This window comes from Portunus trituberculatus, chromosome 49, assembly GCF_017591435.1.
Source record: "Portunus trituberculatus isolate SZX2019 chromosome 49, ASM1759143v1, whole genome shotgun sequence".
Taxonomy (NCBI): domain Eukaryota; kingdom Metazoa; phylum Arthropoda; class Malacostraca; order Decapoda; family Portunidae; genus Portunus; species Portunus trituberculatus.
In genome coordinates this window covers 5,512,654-5,532,859 of record NC_059303.1, presented here as the reverse complement: position 1 = coordinate 5,532,859, position 20,206 = coordinate 5,512,654, and the positions used below count along the sequence as shown (strand labels likewise).

At 37.0% G+C, this 20,206-nt stretch overlaps 1 protein-coding gene across 3 annotated transcripts in view; it reads right to left on the bottom strand.

Moving 5' to 3' along the window:
- The window catches only part of LOC123499309, a 38,754-nt gene that overhangs the window by 7,226 nt on the left and 11,322 nt on the right, over nucleotides 1–20,206 (bottom strand). For 2 of the 3 annotated variants that reach the window (XM_045247122.1, XM_045247124.1), the window contains 7 exons: nucleotides 6,271–6,387; nucleotides 4,534–4,686; nucleotides 2,823–2,963; nucleotides 2,523–2,693; nucleotides 2,001–2,136; nucleotides 1,613–1,785; nucleotides 33–440 (listed from right to left, as the gene is read on the bottom strand). In XM_045247122.1, coding sequence (XP_045103057.1) covers nucleotides 33–440; nucleotides 1,613–1,785; nucleotides 2,001–2,136; nucleotides 2,523–2,693; nucleotides 2,823–2,963; nucleotides 4,534–4,686; nucleotides 6,271–6,387 — 1,299 coding nt within the window. The remainder of the gene's footprint in view (nucleotides 1–32; nucleotides 441–1,612; nucleotides 1,786–2,000; nucleotides 2,137–2,522; nucleotides 2,694–2,822; nucleotides 2,964–4,533; nucleotides 4,687–6,270; nucleotides 6,388–20,206) is intronic. The other variant, XM_045247123.1, reaches the window with a different exon arrangement.

Here is a 20,206-nt window from a genome sequence, read left to right as displayed (position 1 = left end):
TAAGAATAGTTATAATTCTTAGTGTTACTTACCATGTTCTTCTGTAGGTCACTGAGGACAGGAGTCAGACTGATGTAACGGTCACTTGACGGGGAGCTACCATCATCACATAGGCATAAACAATAAGAGCAATGATACAAAAACCTCCACCAAGAGTCCACCTTCATCTCTGTGCCTCTGCAATTCTGGTAGCTTCCTAAATGCTTGCGGTTTTCATAGCTGATGGAGTCGTATCGCCTGTAGGGTTTTCTAGAAAGACACACTGTAGCATCTGCATTATAGAATTTACAGTCGTGTATGATGCCATTACAGCGCCGATGCTTGCCACAGTATTGGGATTGAGGCATATAGCATCCTTCACTCCTAGCATGTTGGTAATACCCACATTCTTGAGAACATGAGCCATCCACATTCATGTCGACTTCATTTTCTATATAACCCTGTAAAGAATTTATCATGAAAGTCTGGCATATGTTTTCATTTGTAAAGAATTTATCAGCAATATTTGGGATAGGTTTACTACTTATTCTTCCTTTTAGATTAGCAAGTACAGTCAACTCGATTAATACAAGTTTGAATAACACAATTTTGATATAATGCGACGATATTTAAGGAGATACAATTAAATTACGCAATTTATTAAATTCAACGCGGGTTAACTCGACTTGATAATGTGCGCATCCATGGTGCTTCTGGTCTCTGAACTAACACTCACTGTTACATAGCCAAAGTGATCCTCATGGCATAATTGTATATGAATGCAAGGATATTATAGTCATTATTGCAGGCAATATAGGGGTGGAAACACAAATATTGTGGTGAAAGCAATACACAAGCTAAAGGCAGTCATAAGAAGTGGCCACTGATCAGTGGCAGCTTCTTCTTCTTGTGACTCCCTTTAGCTCGTGTGTGGCTTTCACCATAATATTTGTTTCCATCCCTCTATTGCCTGCTATAATGGATTTCATATTTTTGTATTCTTATACTGTACGATCATGCCATGAGGATCACCTTGACTCCGTGGCACTGAGTGATAGTTCAGAGATGATCAGCTGTTCCTTCTCAGTCCTCACTCCTCAGTTTAGAGATAACCTGTACCGTGACTGGAGCATTTTTTGGTGTTTTCACCTTGTGTTCTATATTATGGCATCCAAGCTTCTCTTACAAGAAAGTGATTCCAAAAAATCAAGAAAGATTGCAACCATTGAGAAGTTGAAAATGTTAGATCACTAGGCTAGAGGAGGAGACCTCAGTGATTGTCCATGTGACCGGACTGAGGGAGAGCATGTTGCATAGCTACTATTAGACCTAATGAAATGAGAACCTGTGTTTTTATTGTTTCCGTGACCTAGCAGTTTATTGATTTTTTTTTTTTAAAGTTTGAGTAGCAAAATCCCCAAAATAGGCAGACTTTCCCAGTGATCAGGAATGTAATCCCCCCCATTACCATTGTTTTTAATCAAAAAATTTTGAATAATGCGACGTCTCCAGGAACACAACCCTTGCGTTAACTGTGTACTGTTCACCTTTCTTTCAGGTTCTATAAAATCTCTATCTCATTAGCTTGCTTGCAAAGTTTTCACAAGGAATTATGTATTGTTTTGTGTCTTACCTGCAGAAGTTCAGTCAACTGAATATATGTTTCCCCTTCTTCATGGTGCCTTGGATCACACCTGAAAAACTCCCGAGGTACCTCCTCCAGCACACTCTTTGCCTCGTTCATAATATTTTCAGAATACTGAAGGTACAGTCTCTTTGATACTTCTTGTTCTACAGTAAAATTGCCTAGAAATTAAGAAATTATTCCATTATTTGTTGAACTTAATGTGAAAAGATGCAGAAAATGAAGCATATAAGTATAGTCATAAACCTTGTGTATGAACATGAAAATTTGGAAATTATCCTTCAGCGACCATTCTATCAGAATAGCAGAACAGAATTGGTAACATAAAAAGTATTCTAATGAAGAAACAATATAAACCTTTCTAGTAATACATCACCTTCATTATATATTCTTAAAATCATCCATGCAAACTCCAACATTGCAAATCCTCTTGCCTCAGTGAGGGCAAGTATTATGTTGAGTCCCTCAATGAGTTGCTGTGGTGATTGGTACAAATGGCAGTTATCACTTGTCTGTAAAGGAAAATGCTCTTGTTCATTAATTCATTATCATCTACCTGTGCTTTCTCATGTTATTTGATCCTATATCCCACATAATTTAGAATCCCAACATGTAGGCTTCTATGTGTAAAAGGAATGGATACCAACATTTGTTATGAATGAATCTGTGCATGACAAAAGCTCAAAAGCCTTTCACCATGACCGTCATTGTGGAGAGAATGGAACAATAGAGAAAGTCCCTTCTCTTATTATAGCTGTTTATATTACTTATTTGTGTAATTGAACTAAACTGTTTTAAGATTTGCAAAATAAAAGGACATTTGAAGTTGAATATATCAACCCATATATATAAAACTCATCTCTCAAATTTGCAATATAGAAGTCTAAAATGGTTTTACCTTTAAGGTGTCTTGCAGCATACGGAAGAGGCTTGGACGAAGTGAAAGTCGTTCAGGGCGTTGGTCTTCATGCATGTTTTCAGTAACCAGTTTCTCTTGAAGTATCATCTTGCGTGTTACACTCTCATTAATATGATATAAATATCTTGGGTCATTCAAAGCTGAAACAGACTGTATAAACAAATTACATCATGAAGATTTGTTGAGAATAAATTGCCATATTACAAGAGAAAAATGCATCATATGCTAGATAAAACTTTTTGAGTTTTGAAATAAAGTAGAAATGAAATATTGACACACCATTTCCTCATCAAGGTATGATGTTCGTAATGATGCCGCTGGTGCTGCCATACTGTGCAGGTGAGCCATTAAGGACATGATTGAATGAGTGTCATGGGACACAACAGTATTGGCAAAGTCCATTAGAGTGTGGTCTTCAATCTGATGGCAAGAGGACATGTGAATGTTATATTATATTATATATTATGTTATATTATATTATATTATATTATACAGGTTGAACCTCCCAAATCCGGCAACCACCGGACCTTAGACTTGCTGGACCATGGAAAATTTCGAACTATAGGTGGTCCCCAAAACACCCTCTATATACTTACCCTGCATGATACAAGTGTAGCTGTAACATTGTTTTGATATATGATAGTTGTACATGAAAATATACATGCAGAAGCATATAGAAAAACACATTGTAAATTAAGTTCAGCATGGAAAATTTTTGCCTGCGCCATTATCATCTCGCCGGACACATGGATGTTACCAGCACGCCGAAGCTTAAACCACTGTATGAGAGCACTGTCTAAATCACTGCTTTTACCCTCCTTAAGTGTTCTACAAACCTCCATGTTCTTCTTGCTCTCACACTCACTGTAAAACTTGAGAAGTTGATTCTTCTGCTTTTTTATATCATAGACGGTTGACGAGCCAATGTTGTACTGTTGGCATAGGCTCCGCACTGAAACACCTGTATCTAGCTTCCTCAATAGGTCCACTTTCTGTTGCACTGATATTGTCATATGTTTGCGCCTTTTCTTTGGTCCACACACAACACTATCACTTCCTGGTCACTTGGAAGCCATGTATAGGGGCAAATATTACAGAAAAAAATTTTATGCACCTTGGGGGGTGGTGCTTGCAATGAACGGCAGCGTGGTACTGATCCAAATTTGACCCAGAATGCACAGGCTCCAAAACACAGTTCAGCGCCGCCGCATCCTAGCGGCAGTCCGGCAAATACTCCAGCCAATTAAAACATTTCGGCACAAATATTTTGCCAGATTACAGGTGTTGCCGGATGAAAGAATACTGGATTAAGGAGGTTCAACCTGTATTATATTATATCATATCATATATTATGTTACATTTCTTTACAAATGATAGTAAAAAGATTTGTCAGTAACAATAGTAAAAAGATGTCAGTAACCCCAGATGTAGCTTTAATTAAACTAATCATGAAAAGAATATACTGATTAATCAGTGAATACATGACCAACAGTGCTATTGAGTACCTGACACTGTCACCACTTAGACACTATAGTGGTCCAGTGCCTCTCAGAAATTTGTTATCTGTACTCTTTTGATAGTAATTGTTATTATAGTTTTCTAAAAAGTGTAACAGGTAGTGCATACCACCATTTTGGCATTGTGGCAGCAATGATGGCACACAAAGTCAAATGATAATGTTGGTGGATGCATTCATAAATATTTTTTTCTATTACATAACTTGTTTGAATATTGCAGCTACTGTTGTCTTTTAGTATTTTTGAAATGGGAAAATGTCTGTCTGTAAAACAGTACATTTTTAAATCACCTATGTTCACACAGCTTACTTGGTTATTAACGTACTAAATGAACTCCATAGCTATGGTAAACATTAACATGAGCTTCACTTAACTACCTGCAACTATTGTTACAGACAAGTAAATAATAAATAAGTGAAACCAAGTAAAAAGATAAGATAGATGTAAAAGTCTTTAATAATGTCACATCTTACTTTGTCCTTCATTTTCTGGTAAAGACGGAATCTTCTATACAAGGTGTTGATGGGCCTGATGTATTCTTCCATGGTGTTGAGAGCAATTTCCCACCTCACCATGTTTTGCATCCCATTGGCAAGGTCCCGCAGTGAGTTTGCTACTCCATTCACCTAAAGAAACATTTGAAAGTCAATATTAAAACATTAAAGTATACAGTAATATTCCGCTTAACGAACGTTCGTTTAACGAATTTCCAGTTTAACGTAGTATATAAAGTTAGACCAAAAAGTCTGCATAACGTACAACCACATCCTTTTTAGCGAATTTTCTGGGTTTGAATTTGCCGGGTGAGGGACCGAACGCAGTAGCTTCGTTGTGACTGGCTGGCTCCCCACCTGTCTCTAGCGCTCCTGGAGCTGGATCCAAGACTCTTTAACAACATCAGAGCAACCTCCTGCAGCGAAATGGCATCCATGAATGCTTGGAGGGACGGTGACAAGGTTGCTATCAGATTGCTCTGAGGTTGCTGGGAACACCACCTCTGGAGGTGGTGTTACTGTCTTATGTATGCATTTATGTTCACAAAACATTTCTATTAGCTTTTTACAAACCTTGTCCCCAAGAAAGGATTGTTTTGCAATGCATAAAGTGAAATCTTGCATGGAATACCAAAAAATAAAGCAGAGATGAGATGAGCCACAGACGAAGCGGGAGACTCACGGCCACTCGGCCGCTTCTTCTTCTTCTTGTGACCCTTTTGCTTGCGTGTTACTTTCATCATGATGTTTATGTTTGCACTCTATTGCCTGCTATAATGGATATCATATCTTAGTATTCATATACGCTCATGCCACGAGGATAACCTCGACTCCGTGGCACTGAGTGATAGTGAATTAGTAATGAAATACCACAGTATTTCATTAATAATTCACTATCACTCAGTGCCACGGAGTCAAGGTTATCCTCATGGCATGAGCGTATATGAATACTAAGATATGATATCCATAATAGCAGGTAATAGAGGAGTGGAAACAAATATCATGGGGAAAGACAACACGCAGGCTAAAAGGGTCTGCAGCAGTAGCGACCGAGTCGCGAGTCTCCGGCCTGTGGCTCATCTCATCTCTGCTTTATTTTTGGTATTCCATGTAAGATTTCACTTTATGCATTACAAAACAATCCTTTCTTGGGGTAAGTTTGTAAAAAGCTAATAGAAATGTTGTTTTGTGAACATAAATGCAAGAATGTGAGAGAATTTGTATGTAGCTCCTCTAACTATCAATGACTCATATGACATCATAAAAGTAGTGGTACACCGGTGGCCCAATATGCTGCCAAAAGTATATACGTATAATATATATATTTTTTTAACCCATGTGGTATGTTGGGGACCAGCCCAAAACGCATCCCCCCCATTTCCATTATTTCCTATGGGAAAATTACGTCCGCTTAACGAATTTTCGCTCTACAAACAGCTTTGACACCCCCTATCCTGTTCGTTTAGCGGAGTATTACTGTATTGAACTTATAGTTTAATGTGAACATTTAGATTACAAGTATAATGTAGCTTCATGTGAAAATTGTGATTACAAATATAATGTTTTAAAAGTTTGTATGTACTTGCCTAATGAACCTAATTTCTAATAAGATTACAATATAGCCATGTAAGAGGTAGCAAGGTAGCATTTGATTTTTTTTCCATGTATATCACTACTACTACTTTATATCAGCAATACTTTCCTCGATAAACTTACTCCATTTTCCATTTGATCCAGACGATCAGAAAGCACTTCAAACATTGCTAACATTTTCCGGTCTGCCAAGGGAATGTACGAGCCAAAGTTCATGTTTTCCAGGGAAACATTGAATATCTGTAGAAAATATAATTCAAAATAGAAAAGAAATGGAATACATTTACAATAACCAATATAGGCAGACATGTATAACAGTTTAACTAGTGTATATTTTACACCTGCTTTTCTTTAGGATGATAGAATGATAGAATGTGCATGTATATATACATGTATATAGAAAGACCAGAATTCAGAAAATTTTTGGGGAGTATTTCAATTTATGCACAGTTCTGTGTATACTAGTCCTAAGAAAGTAAAATTTAATGCAACTAATTAATAATGGAAAGAAATAATCAATACATACAGTATACTATTTTCACCCAACAAAATTTCACAAAGGACTTCGTTTCCCATGCTTTTTATTAAACACAATACATAACAAGAATTGACAAAAAAGTGGAGGGTTTCATGAGTCCCAACATAACTTGGTTTTACTTGCTGTGTCACAGTACTAGAAAACCATCTCATGCCTTACTTGTTTTTGGCTACATAGGAGTAGCAGTTTCTTACAGATTGTACTTTAATGATGGGTGCACAAACACACACACACACACACACACATATGAAAGAGATTAAAGTAACCAAGCTTGAAATAAAAAAGTTGATGACGGAACTAGATGAGGAAAAGGCAATGGGACCAGATGAAGTCTCAGGCAGAATACTGAAAGAATGTAGGGAAGAACTAGCAAGTCCTATATACATCATAAGATGCTCAATAGAAAATGGAACAGTGCCTGTGGAGTGGAAAAGAGCAGAGGTGGTTCCCATATATAAGAGTGGAAGGAAGGAAGAACCTTTAAATTACAGACTGGTATCACTAACTAGTGTAATATGCAAGATGTGTGAAAAAGTAATAAAGAAGCAATGGATTGAGTTTCTTGAAGACAACAAATTATTATCAAATAGCCAATTTGGTTTTAGAAAAGGTAGGTCATGTGTAACAAATTTATTGAGTTTCTAGTCTATAATAGTTGATAAAGTACAAGAGAGAGAGGGATGGATTGACTGTATTTATTTAGATTTAAAAAAGGCGTTTGATAAAGTGCCACATGAAAGATTACTACGGAAGTTAGAGGAGAAGGGTGGCTTAATGGGAAGCACATTGAGATGGATGAAAAATTACTTGAGGGGGAGAGAAATAAGGACAATAGTTAAAGATATGAAGTCCAAGTGGAGAACAGTAGACAGCGGAGTGCCACAGGGGTCAGTATTGGCGCCAATACTTTTTCTCGTATATATAAACGACATGCCAGAGGGAGTGAACAGCTACATAAATCTGTTTGTGGACGATGCGAAACTGTGCAGAGTCATTAAACAAAAAAGAGGATTGTGAAATACTACAGGAAGACTGGAAGATCTGGAAATGGAGTAAAAAATGGGAGATGGAATTCAATGTGGACAAAAGCCATGTCATGGAAATGGGAAAAAGTAAAAAAGGAAAAGGACTTGGGAGTGACAATGGAAGAAAACAATCAACCGGTAAGCCATATTGATAGAATTTTCAGACGTATAATTTGCTGAGAAATATTGGATTAGCATTTCACTATATGGACAAAGAAATGATGAAATTGATAAGTACTAAAATAAGACCTAGATTGGAATATGCAGGAGTTGTGTGGACCCCCCCATAAAAAGAAACACATAAGGAAAAAAAATGCCTACAAGAATGGTTCCAGAATTTAAAGGGATGACATATGAGGAGAGACTAAAAGCTATGGATCTACCAACCCTGGAACAGAGAAGAGAGAGAGAGGATCTGATACAAGTTTATAGATTGATTAACGGAATGGATCAAGTGGATAATGAGAAACTAATCCTGAGAGAAGAATATGACATTAGAAGCACAAGATCGCATAGTTAGTAAGAAACTGAAGAAGGGAAGATGTCTGAGAGATGTTAAAAAATTTAGTTTCCCACATAGATGTGTTGAGTCTTGGAACAGTGAGTGAGGAAGTGGTGTCAGCAAAGAGTGTACATAGCTTTAAAGAAAAATTGGATAAGTGTAGATATGGAGACGGGGCCACACGAGCATAAAGCCCAGGCCCTGTAAAACTACAACTAAGTAAATACACTAGAATATGCAGGAGTAGTGTGGACCCCTCATAAAAAGAAACACATAAGGAAGTTGGAGAGAGTACAAAAAATGGCTACAAGAATGGTTCCAGAATTTGAAGGGATGACATATGAGGAGAGACTATAGGCTATGGATCTACCAAACCTGGAACAGAGAAGGGAGAGAAGGGATCTGATACAAGTTTATAAATTGATCAACGGAATGGACCAAGTGGATAATGAGAAACTGATCCTGAGAGAAGAATGTGACATTTGAAGCACAAGATCGCATAGTAAAAAGCTGAGAAAGGGAAGATGTCTGAGATGTCAAAAAAATATAGTTTCCCACAAAGTTGTGTTGAGACATGGAACTGTTTGAGTGAAGAAGTGGTGTTAGCAACGAGTGTGCATAGTTTTAAAGAAAAATTGTATAAGTGTAGATATGGAGATGGGGCCACATGAGCATAAAGCCCAGGCCCTGTAAAACTACAACTAGGTAAATACACGGAGCGCAGCCGTCAAGGCAGGACACACGCATCTAAGCAGCTTGCAGAGATTACTACAAAAGAAGTTGGACTCAGGCCTAGACGTATGTACAGGGATAGAGGGGGCCATAGGTTCTCCTATCTCCAAATTAAATAAGTATTAGATCACATATAAGGAATGAATAACAAAAGAGAGATGGAACCAAGTAGCGTTGCCAGGCATATGGCAGAATCAAAACATACATTGAGTGATAACCAACGCTTTATAGAAACCCCTATTGGTTTAAGGAAACTGACTGATGATACTATGGAAGAGGATTTCTCAGGCTTCAGGGATGAATGAGGTAATATGAGAAGTTTTATTAATGTAGAAAGAGAATTAAGATATATGAAGGTGATGTCCAGTCTCATGGACAAACAAGACCGACTGATAATGGAGAATACAGCCCTGAAATTGAGAGTAGCTGAATGTGAGAAGGTTAGTGCAATAAATCAGGAATTGAAAGAGGAGATTCTGGAAATAAGGAAGCAAAATGACATTCTAAAAACCACATGCCAAAATTATGAAAGCTCTTTAAAGAGCTTGCAGGCTAAAGTGCAGGACGGGATTACAGACAGGGCAGAAGTTGAATGAACTTAGAAATGAATGGAAAGCAAGAAGAGGAAAGTCAAATTTTCAGAAGTGGTAAGGGAACAAATTCAGGAGAACACGAAAGTCGCTGTAATAGAAGTTATCAAGGAAAAGGAAGATTTGGTGCAGGATGCAGTGGACAAGAAAAAAAGCTGCGTGATTTATGGGATGAGGGAAAAGAAAAATCCAACTAAATTCATGAGAGAACGTGAAGAAATGGAAATGGCCGAAACTGTTATCTAACGAATACAAGACAGCACACAAGAATTTGACTAGGAGGTGGAAGAAGTGATTAAGCTGGGAAGATGCATTGAAGGGGGTAGGAGTCCATTGAAGGTGAAAATGAGATCTCAAGTGGCTGTAGAGGGGCTAGAAAAGGGAAGCTGGTTGATGATGTTGATCACAAGGAAATATGGATAAAAAGAGATATGAACTTAGAGGAAAGGAAAAAGGAGAAAGTGCTAAGAAGTGAAGCTAAGGAAAAAAAAAAAAAAAGAAAAGGACAGAGATAGAGAAGAAGAATTTTTACGGAAGGGTTCTGGATATGAGACTAAAGAAGTGGTACCTAAAGGGGCTATCACACTGGCCTATGATACGCGGAACACGAGCCATGGTTCTTGGTACGAAACCAGGAACACTATCACACACAAGCTGGTGTTCTAGTTATGCTAGGCAAAGATAACCAAGACAAAGCCTAATCAAAATAAACCAGAACAAAACCATGCTGCTTATACCTCAGCCTGTGCTTTGTCCTGGAATTGCATTTGCAGTTCCTCTTGTTGAAGAAAAGTAAGTAAAAAAAAAAATAGAGAAAAGCTGAGACGTGCGCAATGACAACTTTACAGTCAGAGATGGTTGCCATGAGCCCAAACTATCGACATGATATATATATATTTTACCTTTCTAAATTGATGAAATATTATTTAATATTCCAATATGAAAAATTTTGTCACATTCTTTTTAGTTCAAATGACAAATGAAAAGTTTTTATTACATATATCATGTTTACTTTTCCATTGGGATAACATACGGAGAACAGGGATGGATATGAAGCCATCCCAACTTGGTTCCGCTAATCCCGCCCGGGCAAGTTCCAGCTATCTAGAGCGAATGTTCCTGGTTCCGCGTATCATAGGCCAGTGTGATAGGGCCTTAAGGAAAAAAGAGGAGGTCGTGGAGGAGGCAATAAATTAAGAGTGACTTATACTAACATAGATGGGTCGTTATCAAGCATATTGGAAGTTCGGGATTATTTGAAATTGAAACAAAACTGAAAAAAAGAGATCCATGTCAACTTTAAAGAGGAGGGATATAATACCTGGAGGAGGGAAAGGAAGGATAAAGGGGGGAGGAGGAGTGCTAATAATGGTTCGTGATAATATATGTGTGGAGGATGTGCAATATGGTGAGGACAAAGTGGAAGTAATGAGAGTAACAGTCAGAACAGAAGATTTGAAGAAGAGAAAAATTATAGTTATATATGTTCCACCAAAGACTAATACATGGGGATCAGAAGAGCATAAAGATATGCAAAGAGAGGTTATAAAGTACCTAGATAACATGATAAGAAGAGATAGAAGAATACTCTTAATTGGAGACTTTAACTGTAAAAAAATAAACTGGAGAGAGATGGAAGTAATGGATAATGCTGGGCAGTGGAACGAGAAAGTGTTACAATTGACTGGTTAATACAATGGACCAGTGGGTGGAGGAGTCAACAAGGTAGAGAGGGGAAGAACCATTGTTGCTTGACCTAGTTTTCACAAAAGAAACCAGAGTCCCCTCCAATCATATAATACCTTAGTCCAATGGGGAAAAGTGATCATGTGACATTAGAGATGGAAATGCAGGAGGAAGATGAGATAAGTTACAGAGAGGACTATAAAGGAGAGATTAAATTATGCAAGAGCGGATTTTGAAAAATTAAGGAGTTATTTGGCTGATATTGAGTTGAGTAATATTATGTGCAGAATGACTGTAGAGAAATATGATATATTCTTACAGAAATATAATGAAGGAGTAAAAAGTTTGTTCCTGTTTATAGAGTTCAAAACAAAATACATGCTTGGTACAATGTAAGATGCAAACAAGCAAAAAAGGCAAAAGATAAAGCATGGAAGAAACTCTTAAAGCATGGAGATGACTATAACAGATGGCAGTACAAAGATGCTAGAAATGAATCTATTAGAGTAAGGAGAGAGGAAGAAAGTAAGTTTGAGAAAGATGTAGTGAATAAAATCAAAGATGAACCCAAACTTTTCTACAAGTTTATAAACAGCAAAACAAAGAATAAGGAAACAATTGAAAAAATAATTAAAGAAGGGAAGACATACCAAACAGAGAAGGAAATGTGTGAAATAATGAATGAGAGCTTCAAAACAGTATTCACTGCAGATGATGATTTCACAGAACCTAATAGGACATTGGATTGCCAAGGATTACAGGAAATTGCAGTGCACAAAGAGGATATTGGAAGATTACTGGATAAGTTGGAAGTCAGAAAAGCAATGGGACCAGATGGTGTATCAGGCTGGGTGTTAAAAGAATGTAAAGAGCAATTACTGGATCCAATTTGGGAAATAATTAAAAGTTCAATAAATGAAGGTAAAGTTCCACTAGAGTGGAAGAGAGCCAGCATAATACCGATATTTAAAGGAGGAAAGGCAACTGAACCACTAAACTACAGACCAGTGTCACATACAAGTGTTGTAGGGAAATTATGTGAAATAATTACGAGTATCAAAGAAAAATTGGTTAAATTTCTAGAAGAGGAGCAAGTCATATCGAACAGACAATTTGGGTTCAGGACAGGGCGGTTATGTGTATCAAACTTACTAAGCTTCTACTCAAGAGTTATTGCAGGACTTGAAAAAACAGAGATGGATGGGTAGACACAGTATACCTGGACATTAAAAAGGCTTTTGATAAAGTCCCGCACAGAAGACTGCATGGAACCTTGCTCGAATGGACAAGAGATTATTTGAAGGATAGGGAAATGAGAACTGGGGTAAAGTAACTAGCGGAGTGCCACAAGGGTCAGTGTTAGCCCCCATTATGTTTCAAGTTTATGTAAACGACATTCACATTGGGATAAACAGTTATATAAATTTATTCACTGATGATGCAAAGTTGCTAAGAGTTATCAAAACCAGAGAGGACTGTCTGCTGTTCCAGGAAGATTTAAACAAGATCTATGAATGGAGAAAGAAGTAGAAATTGGAGTTTAATGCCATGAAATGTCAGATAATGGAACTAGGAAAGAATAAGAGAAGACTGGTATGGAACTATTTGATGGGAGAGGAACAAATAATGAAGACTAAAGAGAAAAAAGATCTGGGAGTGATCATACAAGAAAATCTGAGTCCTGAAAAACACATAAGCAAGATATTTGGACTATCATATAAAATGTTGATTAATATAAGAGTGGTATTATATTACATGGAAAGACTAGAGAAAAAAGATCTGGGAGTGATCATACAAGAAAATCTGAGCCCTGAAAAACACATAAGCAAGATATTTGGACTATCATATAAAATTTTGATTAATATAAGAGTGGCATTATATTACATGGAAAAGGAAGATGTCTGAGAGATGTTAAAAAATATAGTTTCCCGCAAAGATGTGTTGAGACGTGGAACAGTTTAAATGAAGTAGTGTCTGCAACGAGTATGCATACTTTTAAAATAAGATTGGATAAGTGTAGATATGGAGACGGGGATTGAGCATAAAGAGGCCCTGTAAAACTACAACTAGGTAAATACACACACACACACACACACACACACACACACACACACACACACACACACACACACAAGGGAAATATAACGTTTGGAAAAGAAATAGAGTAGGTAAGATGGGAGGAGGAGTGATGTTGCTGGTTAAAAAAGATATAAAGGTGGATCAAGTGAAAAAAGGTATGGGAAAGGCAGAAGTGCTAAAGATCAGAGCAGAAACTAATGAAGGAAAAAAGAGGCACTACATAGTGGTGTACGTACCACCTAAGACAAATGCATGGTCAGTACAGGAATATGAAGAAATGATAAGTGATACAGGAACATGTCTGGAAGAAATGTTGGGTGGCTGTGAACGAACTATAATGATGGGAGATTTTAATTGTAAAGAGGTGTGTTGGGAGGACTGGTCAATGGAAGGATCAGAGACAACATGGGAAATACACTATTGACACTGGCAATGGAAAATGTGTTAACTCAGTGGGTCAAAGAAGATACTAGGTTTGGAGGAGAGGAGCATCGTCAAGACTGGACTTGGTCTTTAGTACAGAGCCAATGGTCATTGAGGAGATGAGGGTGGAGTGCCCTTTAGCAAAGAGTGATCATGCAGTTTTGGAGTTCAAGGTGATAGACGAAGAGAAATCTAGAAGAAATGAAGAATATAAAGTGGGAAGATGGAATTATGCCAAGACAGATTTTGGAAACCTAAAGAAATTCTTTCAAGAGACAAATTGGATGAAATTCAAGAGTGCTAAGGAGCAAATGAAAAGTGGAAGGAATTTATAAAAATATACAAAGAAGGTGAGAAAAATTTGTACCAATAAGACAACATAGAGAAGTTGGAAAGCAGGACTGGTTTAACGATAGATGTGAAAAGGCTAGAACAAGAAAAGAGGATGCATGGAAGAGGTGGAGAAGGAAAAGACGGATTAAGCAGTGGGAAAGTTACAAAAGAGCAAGAAATGAATATGTGTTGATTAGAAGAGAAGAAAGAAAGAAACAAGAAAAGGATATAATTGATAAATGTAAAGACCAACCAAGGCTTTTTACAGACATGTGAACAACAACATCAAAAATAGAAAGTATTGAAAGTTTAGAAGTAAATGGGTATACAGTGAAGATCCCAGGAAATGGCAGAGGCTATGAATGGATGCTTTCGGAAGGTATTCACAAAGGAGACTGCTTTTGACAAACCACTGGTAATGGAACAGAAAGGGATTATGAAGGAGTTTCAAGTAACTGTGGAGGAGATCAAGAACATGATGGGGAGTTTAGAAGTGAGAAAAGCTGTGGGACCTGATGGGGTATCAGGATGGATTTTAAGAGAATGCAGGAGCAATTGGCAGAAAAAGTTTGTGAAGTAATTGATGCCTCATTAAGGGAAGGCGTAGTGCCCCAAGACTGGAAAAGAGCTAACATTGTCCCAATCTATAAATCAGGTAACAAAGAGACCCATTGAACTATAGACCAGTGTCACTTACAAGTGTGGTAGCTAAGATGTGTGAGAGGGTGGTGAAGAATAGATGGACAGACTTCTTGGAGAAAAATGACATACTTTGTGAGTGTCAATTTGGTTTTAGAAAAGGCGTTCATGCACGACAAACCTGATATGTTACTATTCGAGGGTGATAGATGTAATACAGGAAAGAGATGGTTGGGCTGATGGAATATATCTGGATTTAAAAAGGCCTTTGATAAGGTACCACACCAGAGACTGATCTGGAAACTTGAAATGGTAGGAGGAGTGCATGGCAGTTTACTAAAATGGATGGAAGACTTTTGGTAGGAAGAGAAATGAGAACAATAATTAAGGACAGACCATCAGAATGGGGATTGGTGGAGAGTGGAGTTCCACAGGGATCAGTGTTGGCACCAGTAATGTTCGCAGTCTACATAAATGACATGGTGGATGGGGTGTCCAGTTATGTGAGCCTATTTGCAGGCGATGCAAAATTGTTAAGAAAAGTGAGATGTGACAAAGATTGCGAACTACTCCAGGAAGACTTGGACAGAATATGGAAATGGAGCTGTACATGGCAAATGGAGTTCAACACGACAAAATGCAAGAAAATAGAGTTTGGCAAGAGTGAAAGAAGAATCAGGAGTATGTACAAGATAGGAAATGAAGACATAAAACCAGTCATGAAGAAAAAGACCTTGGGGTGACAATTACCAATGACCTATCGCCAGAGAGACATATAAACAAAATAATTGGAGAAGTATTGAACTTATTGAGGAACATAAGAGTGGCGTTCGTATATCTAGATGAAGAAATGATGAAGAAAATAATTACTGCAATGATAAGACCGAGGCTTGAATATGCAACAATACAGTGGGCTCGAACTTAAAGAAACACATAAGGAAACTAGAGAAAGTACAGAGGGCTGCAACAAAATGGTGCCTGACTTAAGAGATTTGACTTATGAAGACAGACTGAAAAGAATGCAACTTCCAACCCTGGAAAACAGAAGAGAAAGGGAGACCTGATAGCAATATACAGAGTGATGATTGGCATGGAAAAATGGATAGGGAAGATCTGTGTATGTGGAATGAAGAATGTCGAGAGGGCATGGGAAAAAACTAAAAATGGCCACTTATAGGAGAGATGTGAAAAATATAGCTTCCCTCATAGAAGGGTGGAAGCATGGAATAGTTTAGACGTGGAAGTGGTCACGCAAGGAATATTCATGATTTTAAGAAAAAGCTGGACATTAATAGATATGGAGACGGGACAACACGAGCATAGCTCTTTTCCGTATGTTACAATTAGGTAAATACAATTACACACATACACACACACACACACACACACACACACACACACACACACACACACACACACACACACACAAGTCAAGTGGAGAGCAGTGAAACAGTGAGGGGTCAGTACTGGCAATATTTTCCTGTATATATAAACGACATGCCAGAAGGAGTGAACAGCTACATAAATCCGTTTGCAGATGATGTGAAACTCTGCAGAGTTATAAAGCAAAAAGAGGATTGTGAAATACTGCAGGAAGACCTAAATAAGATCTTGGAATGGAGTAAAAAGTGGGAGATGGAATTCAATGTGGACAAAGCCATTTCATGGAAATGGGAAAGAGTGAAAGACGACCAGTGGGAATCTACAAGATGGGAGATGGAGGAGAACTGGAGAAAGTAAAATAGGAAAAGGACTTGGGGACAGGGTTGGAGTGATTTAAATCAAATAATTTAAATCAAGTGATTTATATCAATTTAAATCAGCATAAAAAAAAATCTTGATTTAAATCAAAATACCCATGCTGTGTCAAATAATTAAATGTATTAACACTATATAAAAAGTAGTGATTGCATTAAAAGGAAAATGGGATGAACCACTTATACTGGTCCTGGACCTGTACTGTTCCTGTACAAATCAGGATACACTCAGACACCAGTGAATTATTGCCATGCCTTCTCTTACAAAGCAATGTTGAAAGCATATCAAAGAGAAAATAAGATCTTTATACAATTACCAGATATAAAGAATATATTGTTTTTCAGTTAACATTAACATCATTTTAATTAATCTATAAATACTGAGAATGTGGAAATGAAATTACCAAGTCTGCCAATAGATACACAAGTTGGCAACTTTTCACCAGTGCTGTGTATGGGATGTCAAGTACACTATTACAAGAAATAATGAAATTCCAACTTTTGTTCTCAAACAATTAATTTATTCTCTTTATTACATTTGTCTAATAAAAACATTGTTTTCTTTCATATTTTTTCATTGAAATTCCTGTGTTTTCTGTACTTAAAACAAATTGTAAATAATTTCACATATGAATCAACTATAAATTAATGGACTAATGTGGTATAATGATGCTTTTGAAGTTTTGAAATAAAAAATTCTTTTTAACTTGGGTAATGTGTAAAAGCACTATGCTTCCATAATAACATAGTGTTTAATACAAAATGCCATCACAGTATGAAAAAAAATCATTTAAATAAAAAAATCATTTAAATAAAAAAGAATTGATTTAAATAAAAAAAATTCGATTTAAATAAAAAAAATCTTTTTTTTTTAATTTTTTTGAAAAAAAATAATGATTTTTTCCTTCCCTGCTTAGGGGTGACAATGGAAGAAAACAATCAACTGGTAAGCCATATAGATAAAATCTTCAGAGAGACATATAATTTGCTAAGGAATATTGATTAAGCATTTCACTACATGGACAAAGAAATGATGAAGAAATTGATAAGTATTATAATAAGACCCAGATTGAAATATGCAGAGGGAGTGTGGACCCCCAAAAAAAGAAATGCATAAAGAAGCTGGAGAGACTACAAAAAATGGCTACAAGAATGGTTCCAGAATTTGAAGGGATGACATGAAGAGAGACTAAAGGCTATGGATCTACCAACTCTGGAACAGAGAAGGGAGAGAGGGGATCTGATACAAGTTTATAAATTGATCAACAGAGAGTAAAGGAATGCACAAGATTCAGAGGAAACGATGAGCCAGCGAGATTGGACCTAGTTTTTACAAGGGGTATACAAATGAATGATGATATAAGATATAAGTGCCCATTGGGAAAGAGTGACCATGCAATATTAGAAATAGATATAGAGGGAAAGGAAGATAGAGACAATTCATACAAAGGATACCGATTAAATTACAGAAAGGCTGATATTGAGAATCTCAAGAACTATTTTAAAAATGTAGACTGGGAGGAGATGGAAAACTCAGAAACAATGCAAGACAAATATAACTTATTTTTGGAAATATACAAAACAGGAGTCAGGGAATATGTCCCAAAATATAGACCTAAAGAAGAAGGAAAAAAAGATTGGTTTAATGCAAGGTGTGAAGGCAAAGGAGAAAAGAGATGGAGCATGGAAAAGGTGGAGGAGAAATAGAATCCAGCAAATAAGGAAAACTTCAAGGCAGCGAGAAATGAATATGTTAAGGTGAGGAAGGAAGAGGAAAAGAACTTCGAAAAAGACATTGTCGAAAAATGTAAGGAGCAACCAAAATTGTTCTATAGATTCATAAATGGAAAAATTAGGCAAAAAGAAACAATAGAAAGGTTAAAAGGAGAGAACAGGATGGTGGAAGACCCAAAAAGTATGGCAGAACTATTAAATAAAAAATTCAGGAGGTCTTTACTAAGGAATCGAAATTTGAGAGGCCACAGGGTAATAGAGACAATCTATATGAAAGAGATTAAAGTAACCAAGCTTGAAATAAAAGAGTTAATGAAGGAACTGGATGAAGAGAAGGCAATGGGACCGGATGAAGTCTCAGGCAGAATACTGAAAGAATGTAAGGAAGAACTAGCAAGTTCTATATACATCATCATAAAATGCTCAATAGAAAATGGAACAGTGCCAGTAGAATGGAAAAGAGCTGAGGTGGTTCTCATATATAAGAGCAGAAGGAAGGAAGAACCTTTAAATTACAGACCAGTATCACTAACTAGTGTAATATGCAAGATGTGTGAAAGAATAATAAAGAAACAATGGATCGAGTTCCTTGAAGACAACAAATTAATATCAAATAGCCAATTTGGTTTTAGAAAAGGACGGTCTTGTGTAACTAATTTATTGAGTATCTATTCTAGAATAGTTGATAGAGTACAAGAGAGAGGGATGGGTTGACTGCATTTATTTGGATTTAAAAAAGGCGTTTGACAAAGTGCCACATGCAAGATTACTGTGGAAGTTAGAGGAGAAGGATGGCTTAAAAGGAAGTTCCTTGAAGACAACAAATTAATATCAAATAGCCAATTTGGTTTTAGAAAAGGACGGTCTTGTGTAACTAATTTATTGAGTTTCTATTCTAGAATAGTTGATAGAGTACAAGAGAGAGAGGGATGGGTTGACTGCATTTATTTGGATTTAAAAAAGGCATTTGACAAAGTGCCACATGCAAGATTACTGTGGAAGTTAGAGGAGAAGGGTGGCTTAAAAGGAAGCACATTGAGATGGATAGAAAATTATTGAGGGGGAGAGAAATAAGGACGGTAGTTAAAGATATGAAGTCAAAGTGGAGAGCAGTAGAAAGCGGAGTGCCACAGGGGTCAGTATTGGCACCAATACTTTTCCTCATTTATATTAACGACATGCCAGAAGGAGTGAACAGCTACATAAATTTGTTTGCGGACGATACGAAACTGTGCAGAGTTATAAAGCAAAAGATTGTGAAATACTCCAACAAGACCTAAATAAGATCTGGGAATGGAGTAAGAAGTGCGAAATGGAATTCAATGTGAACAAAAGCCAGGTCATGGAAATGGGAAAGAGTGAAAGACGACCTGTGGGAATCTATAAGATGGGAGATGGAGTAAAACTGGAGAAAGTCAAAAAGGAAAAGGACTTAGGAGTGACGATGGAAGAAAACAATCAACCAGTAAGCCATATTGATAGAATTTTTAGAGAAACATAATTTGCTAAGGAATATTGGAGTAGCATTTCACTACATGGACAAAGAAATGATGAAGAAATTGATAAGTACTATAATAAGACCCAGATTGGAATATGCAGGAGTAGTGTGGACCCCTCATAAAAAGAAACACATAAGAAATTGGAGGCTACAAAAATAGCTACAAGAATGGTTCCAGAATTTGAAGGGATGACATATGAGGAGAGACTAAAGGCTATGGATCTACCAACCCTGATACAAGTTTATAAATTGATCAACGGAATGGACCAAGTGGATAATGAGAAACTGATCCTGAGAGAAGAATATGACATCCGAAGCACAAGATCGCATAGTAAAGAGCTGAGAAAAGGAAGATGTCTGAGAGATATTAAAAAATATAGTTTCCCGCAGAGATGTATTGAGACGTGGAACAGTTTAGATGAAGAAGTAGTGTCTGCAACGAGTGTGCACACTTTTAAAGTAAGATTGGATAAGTGTAGATATGGAGACGGGCCACACGAGCATAAAGCCCAGGCCCTGTAAA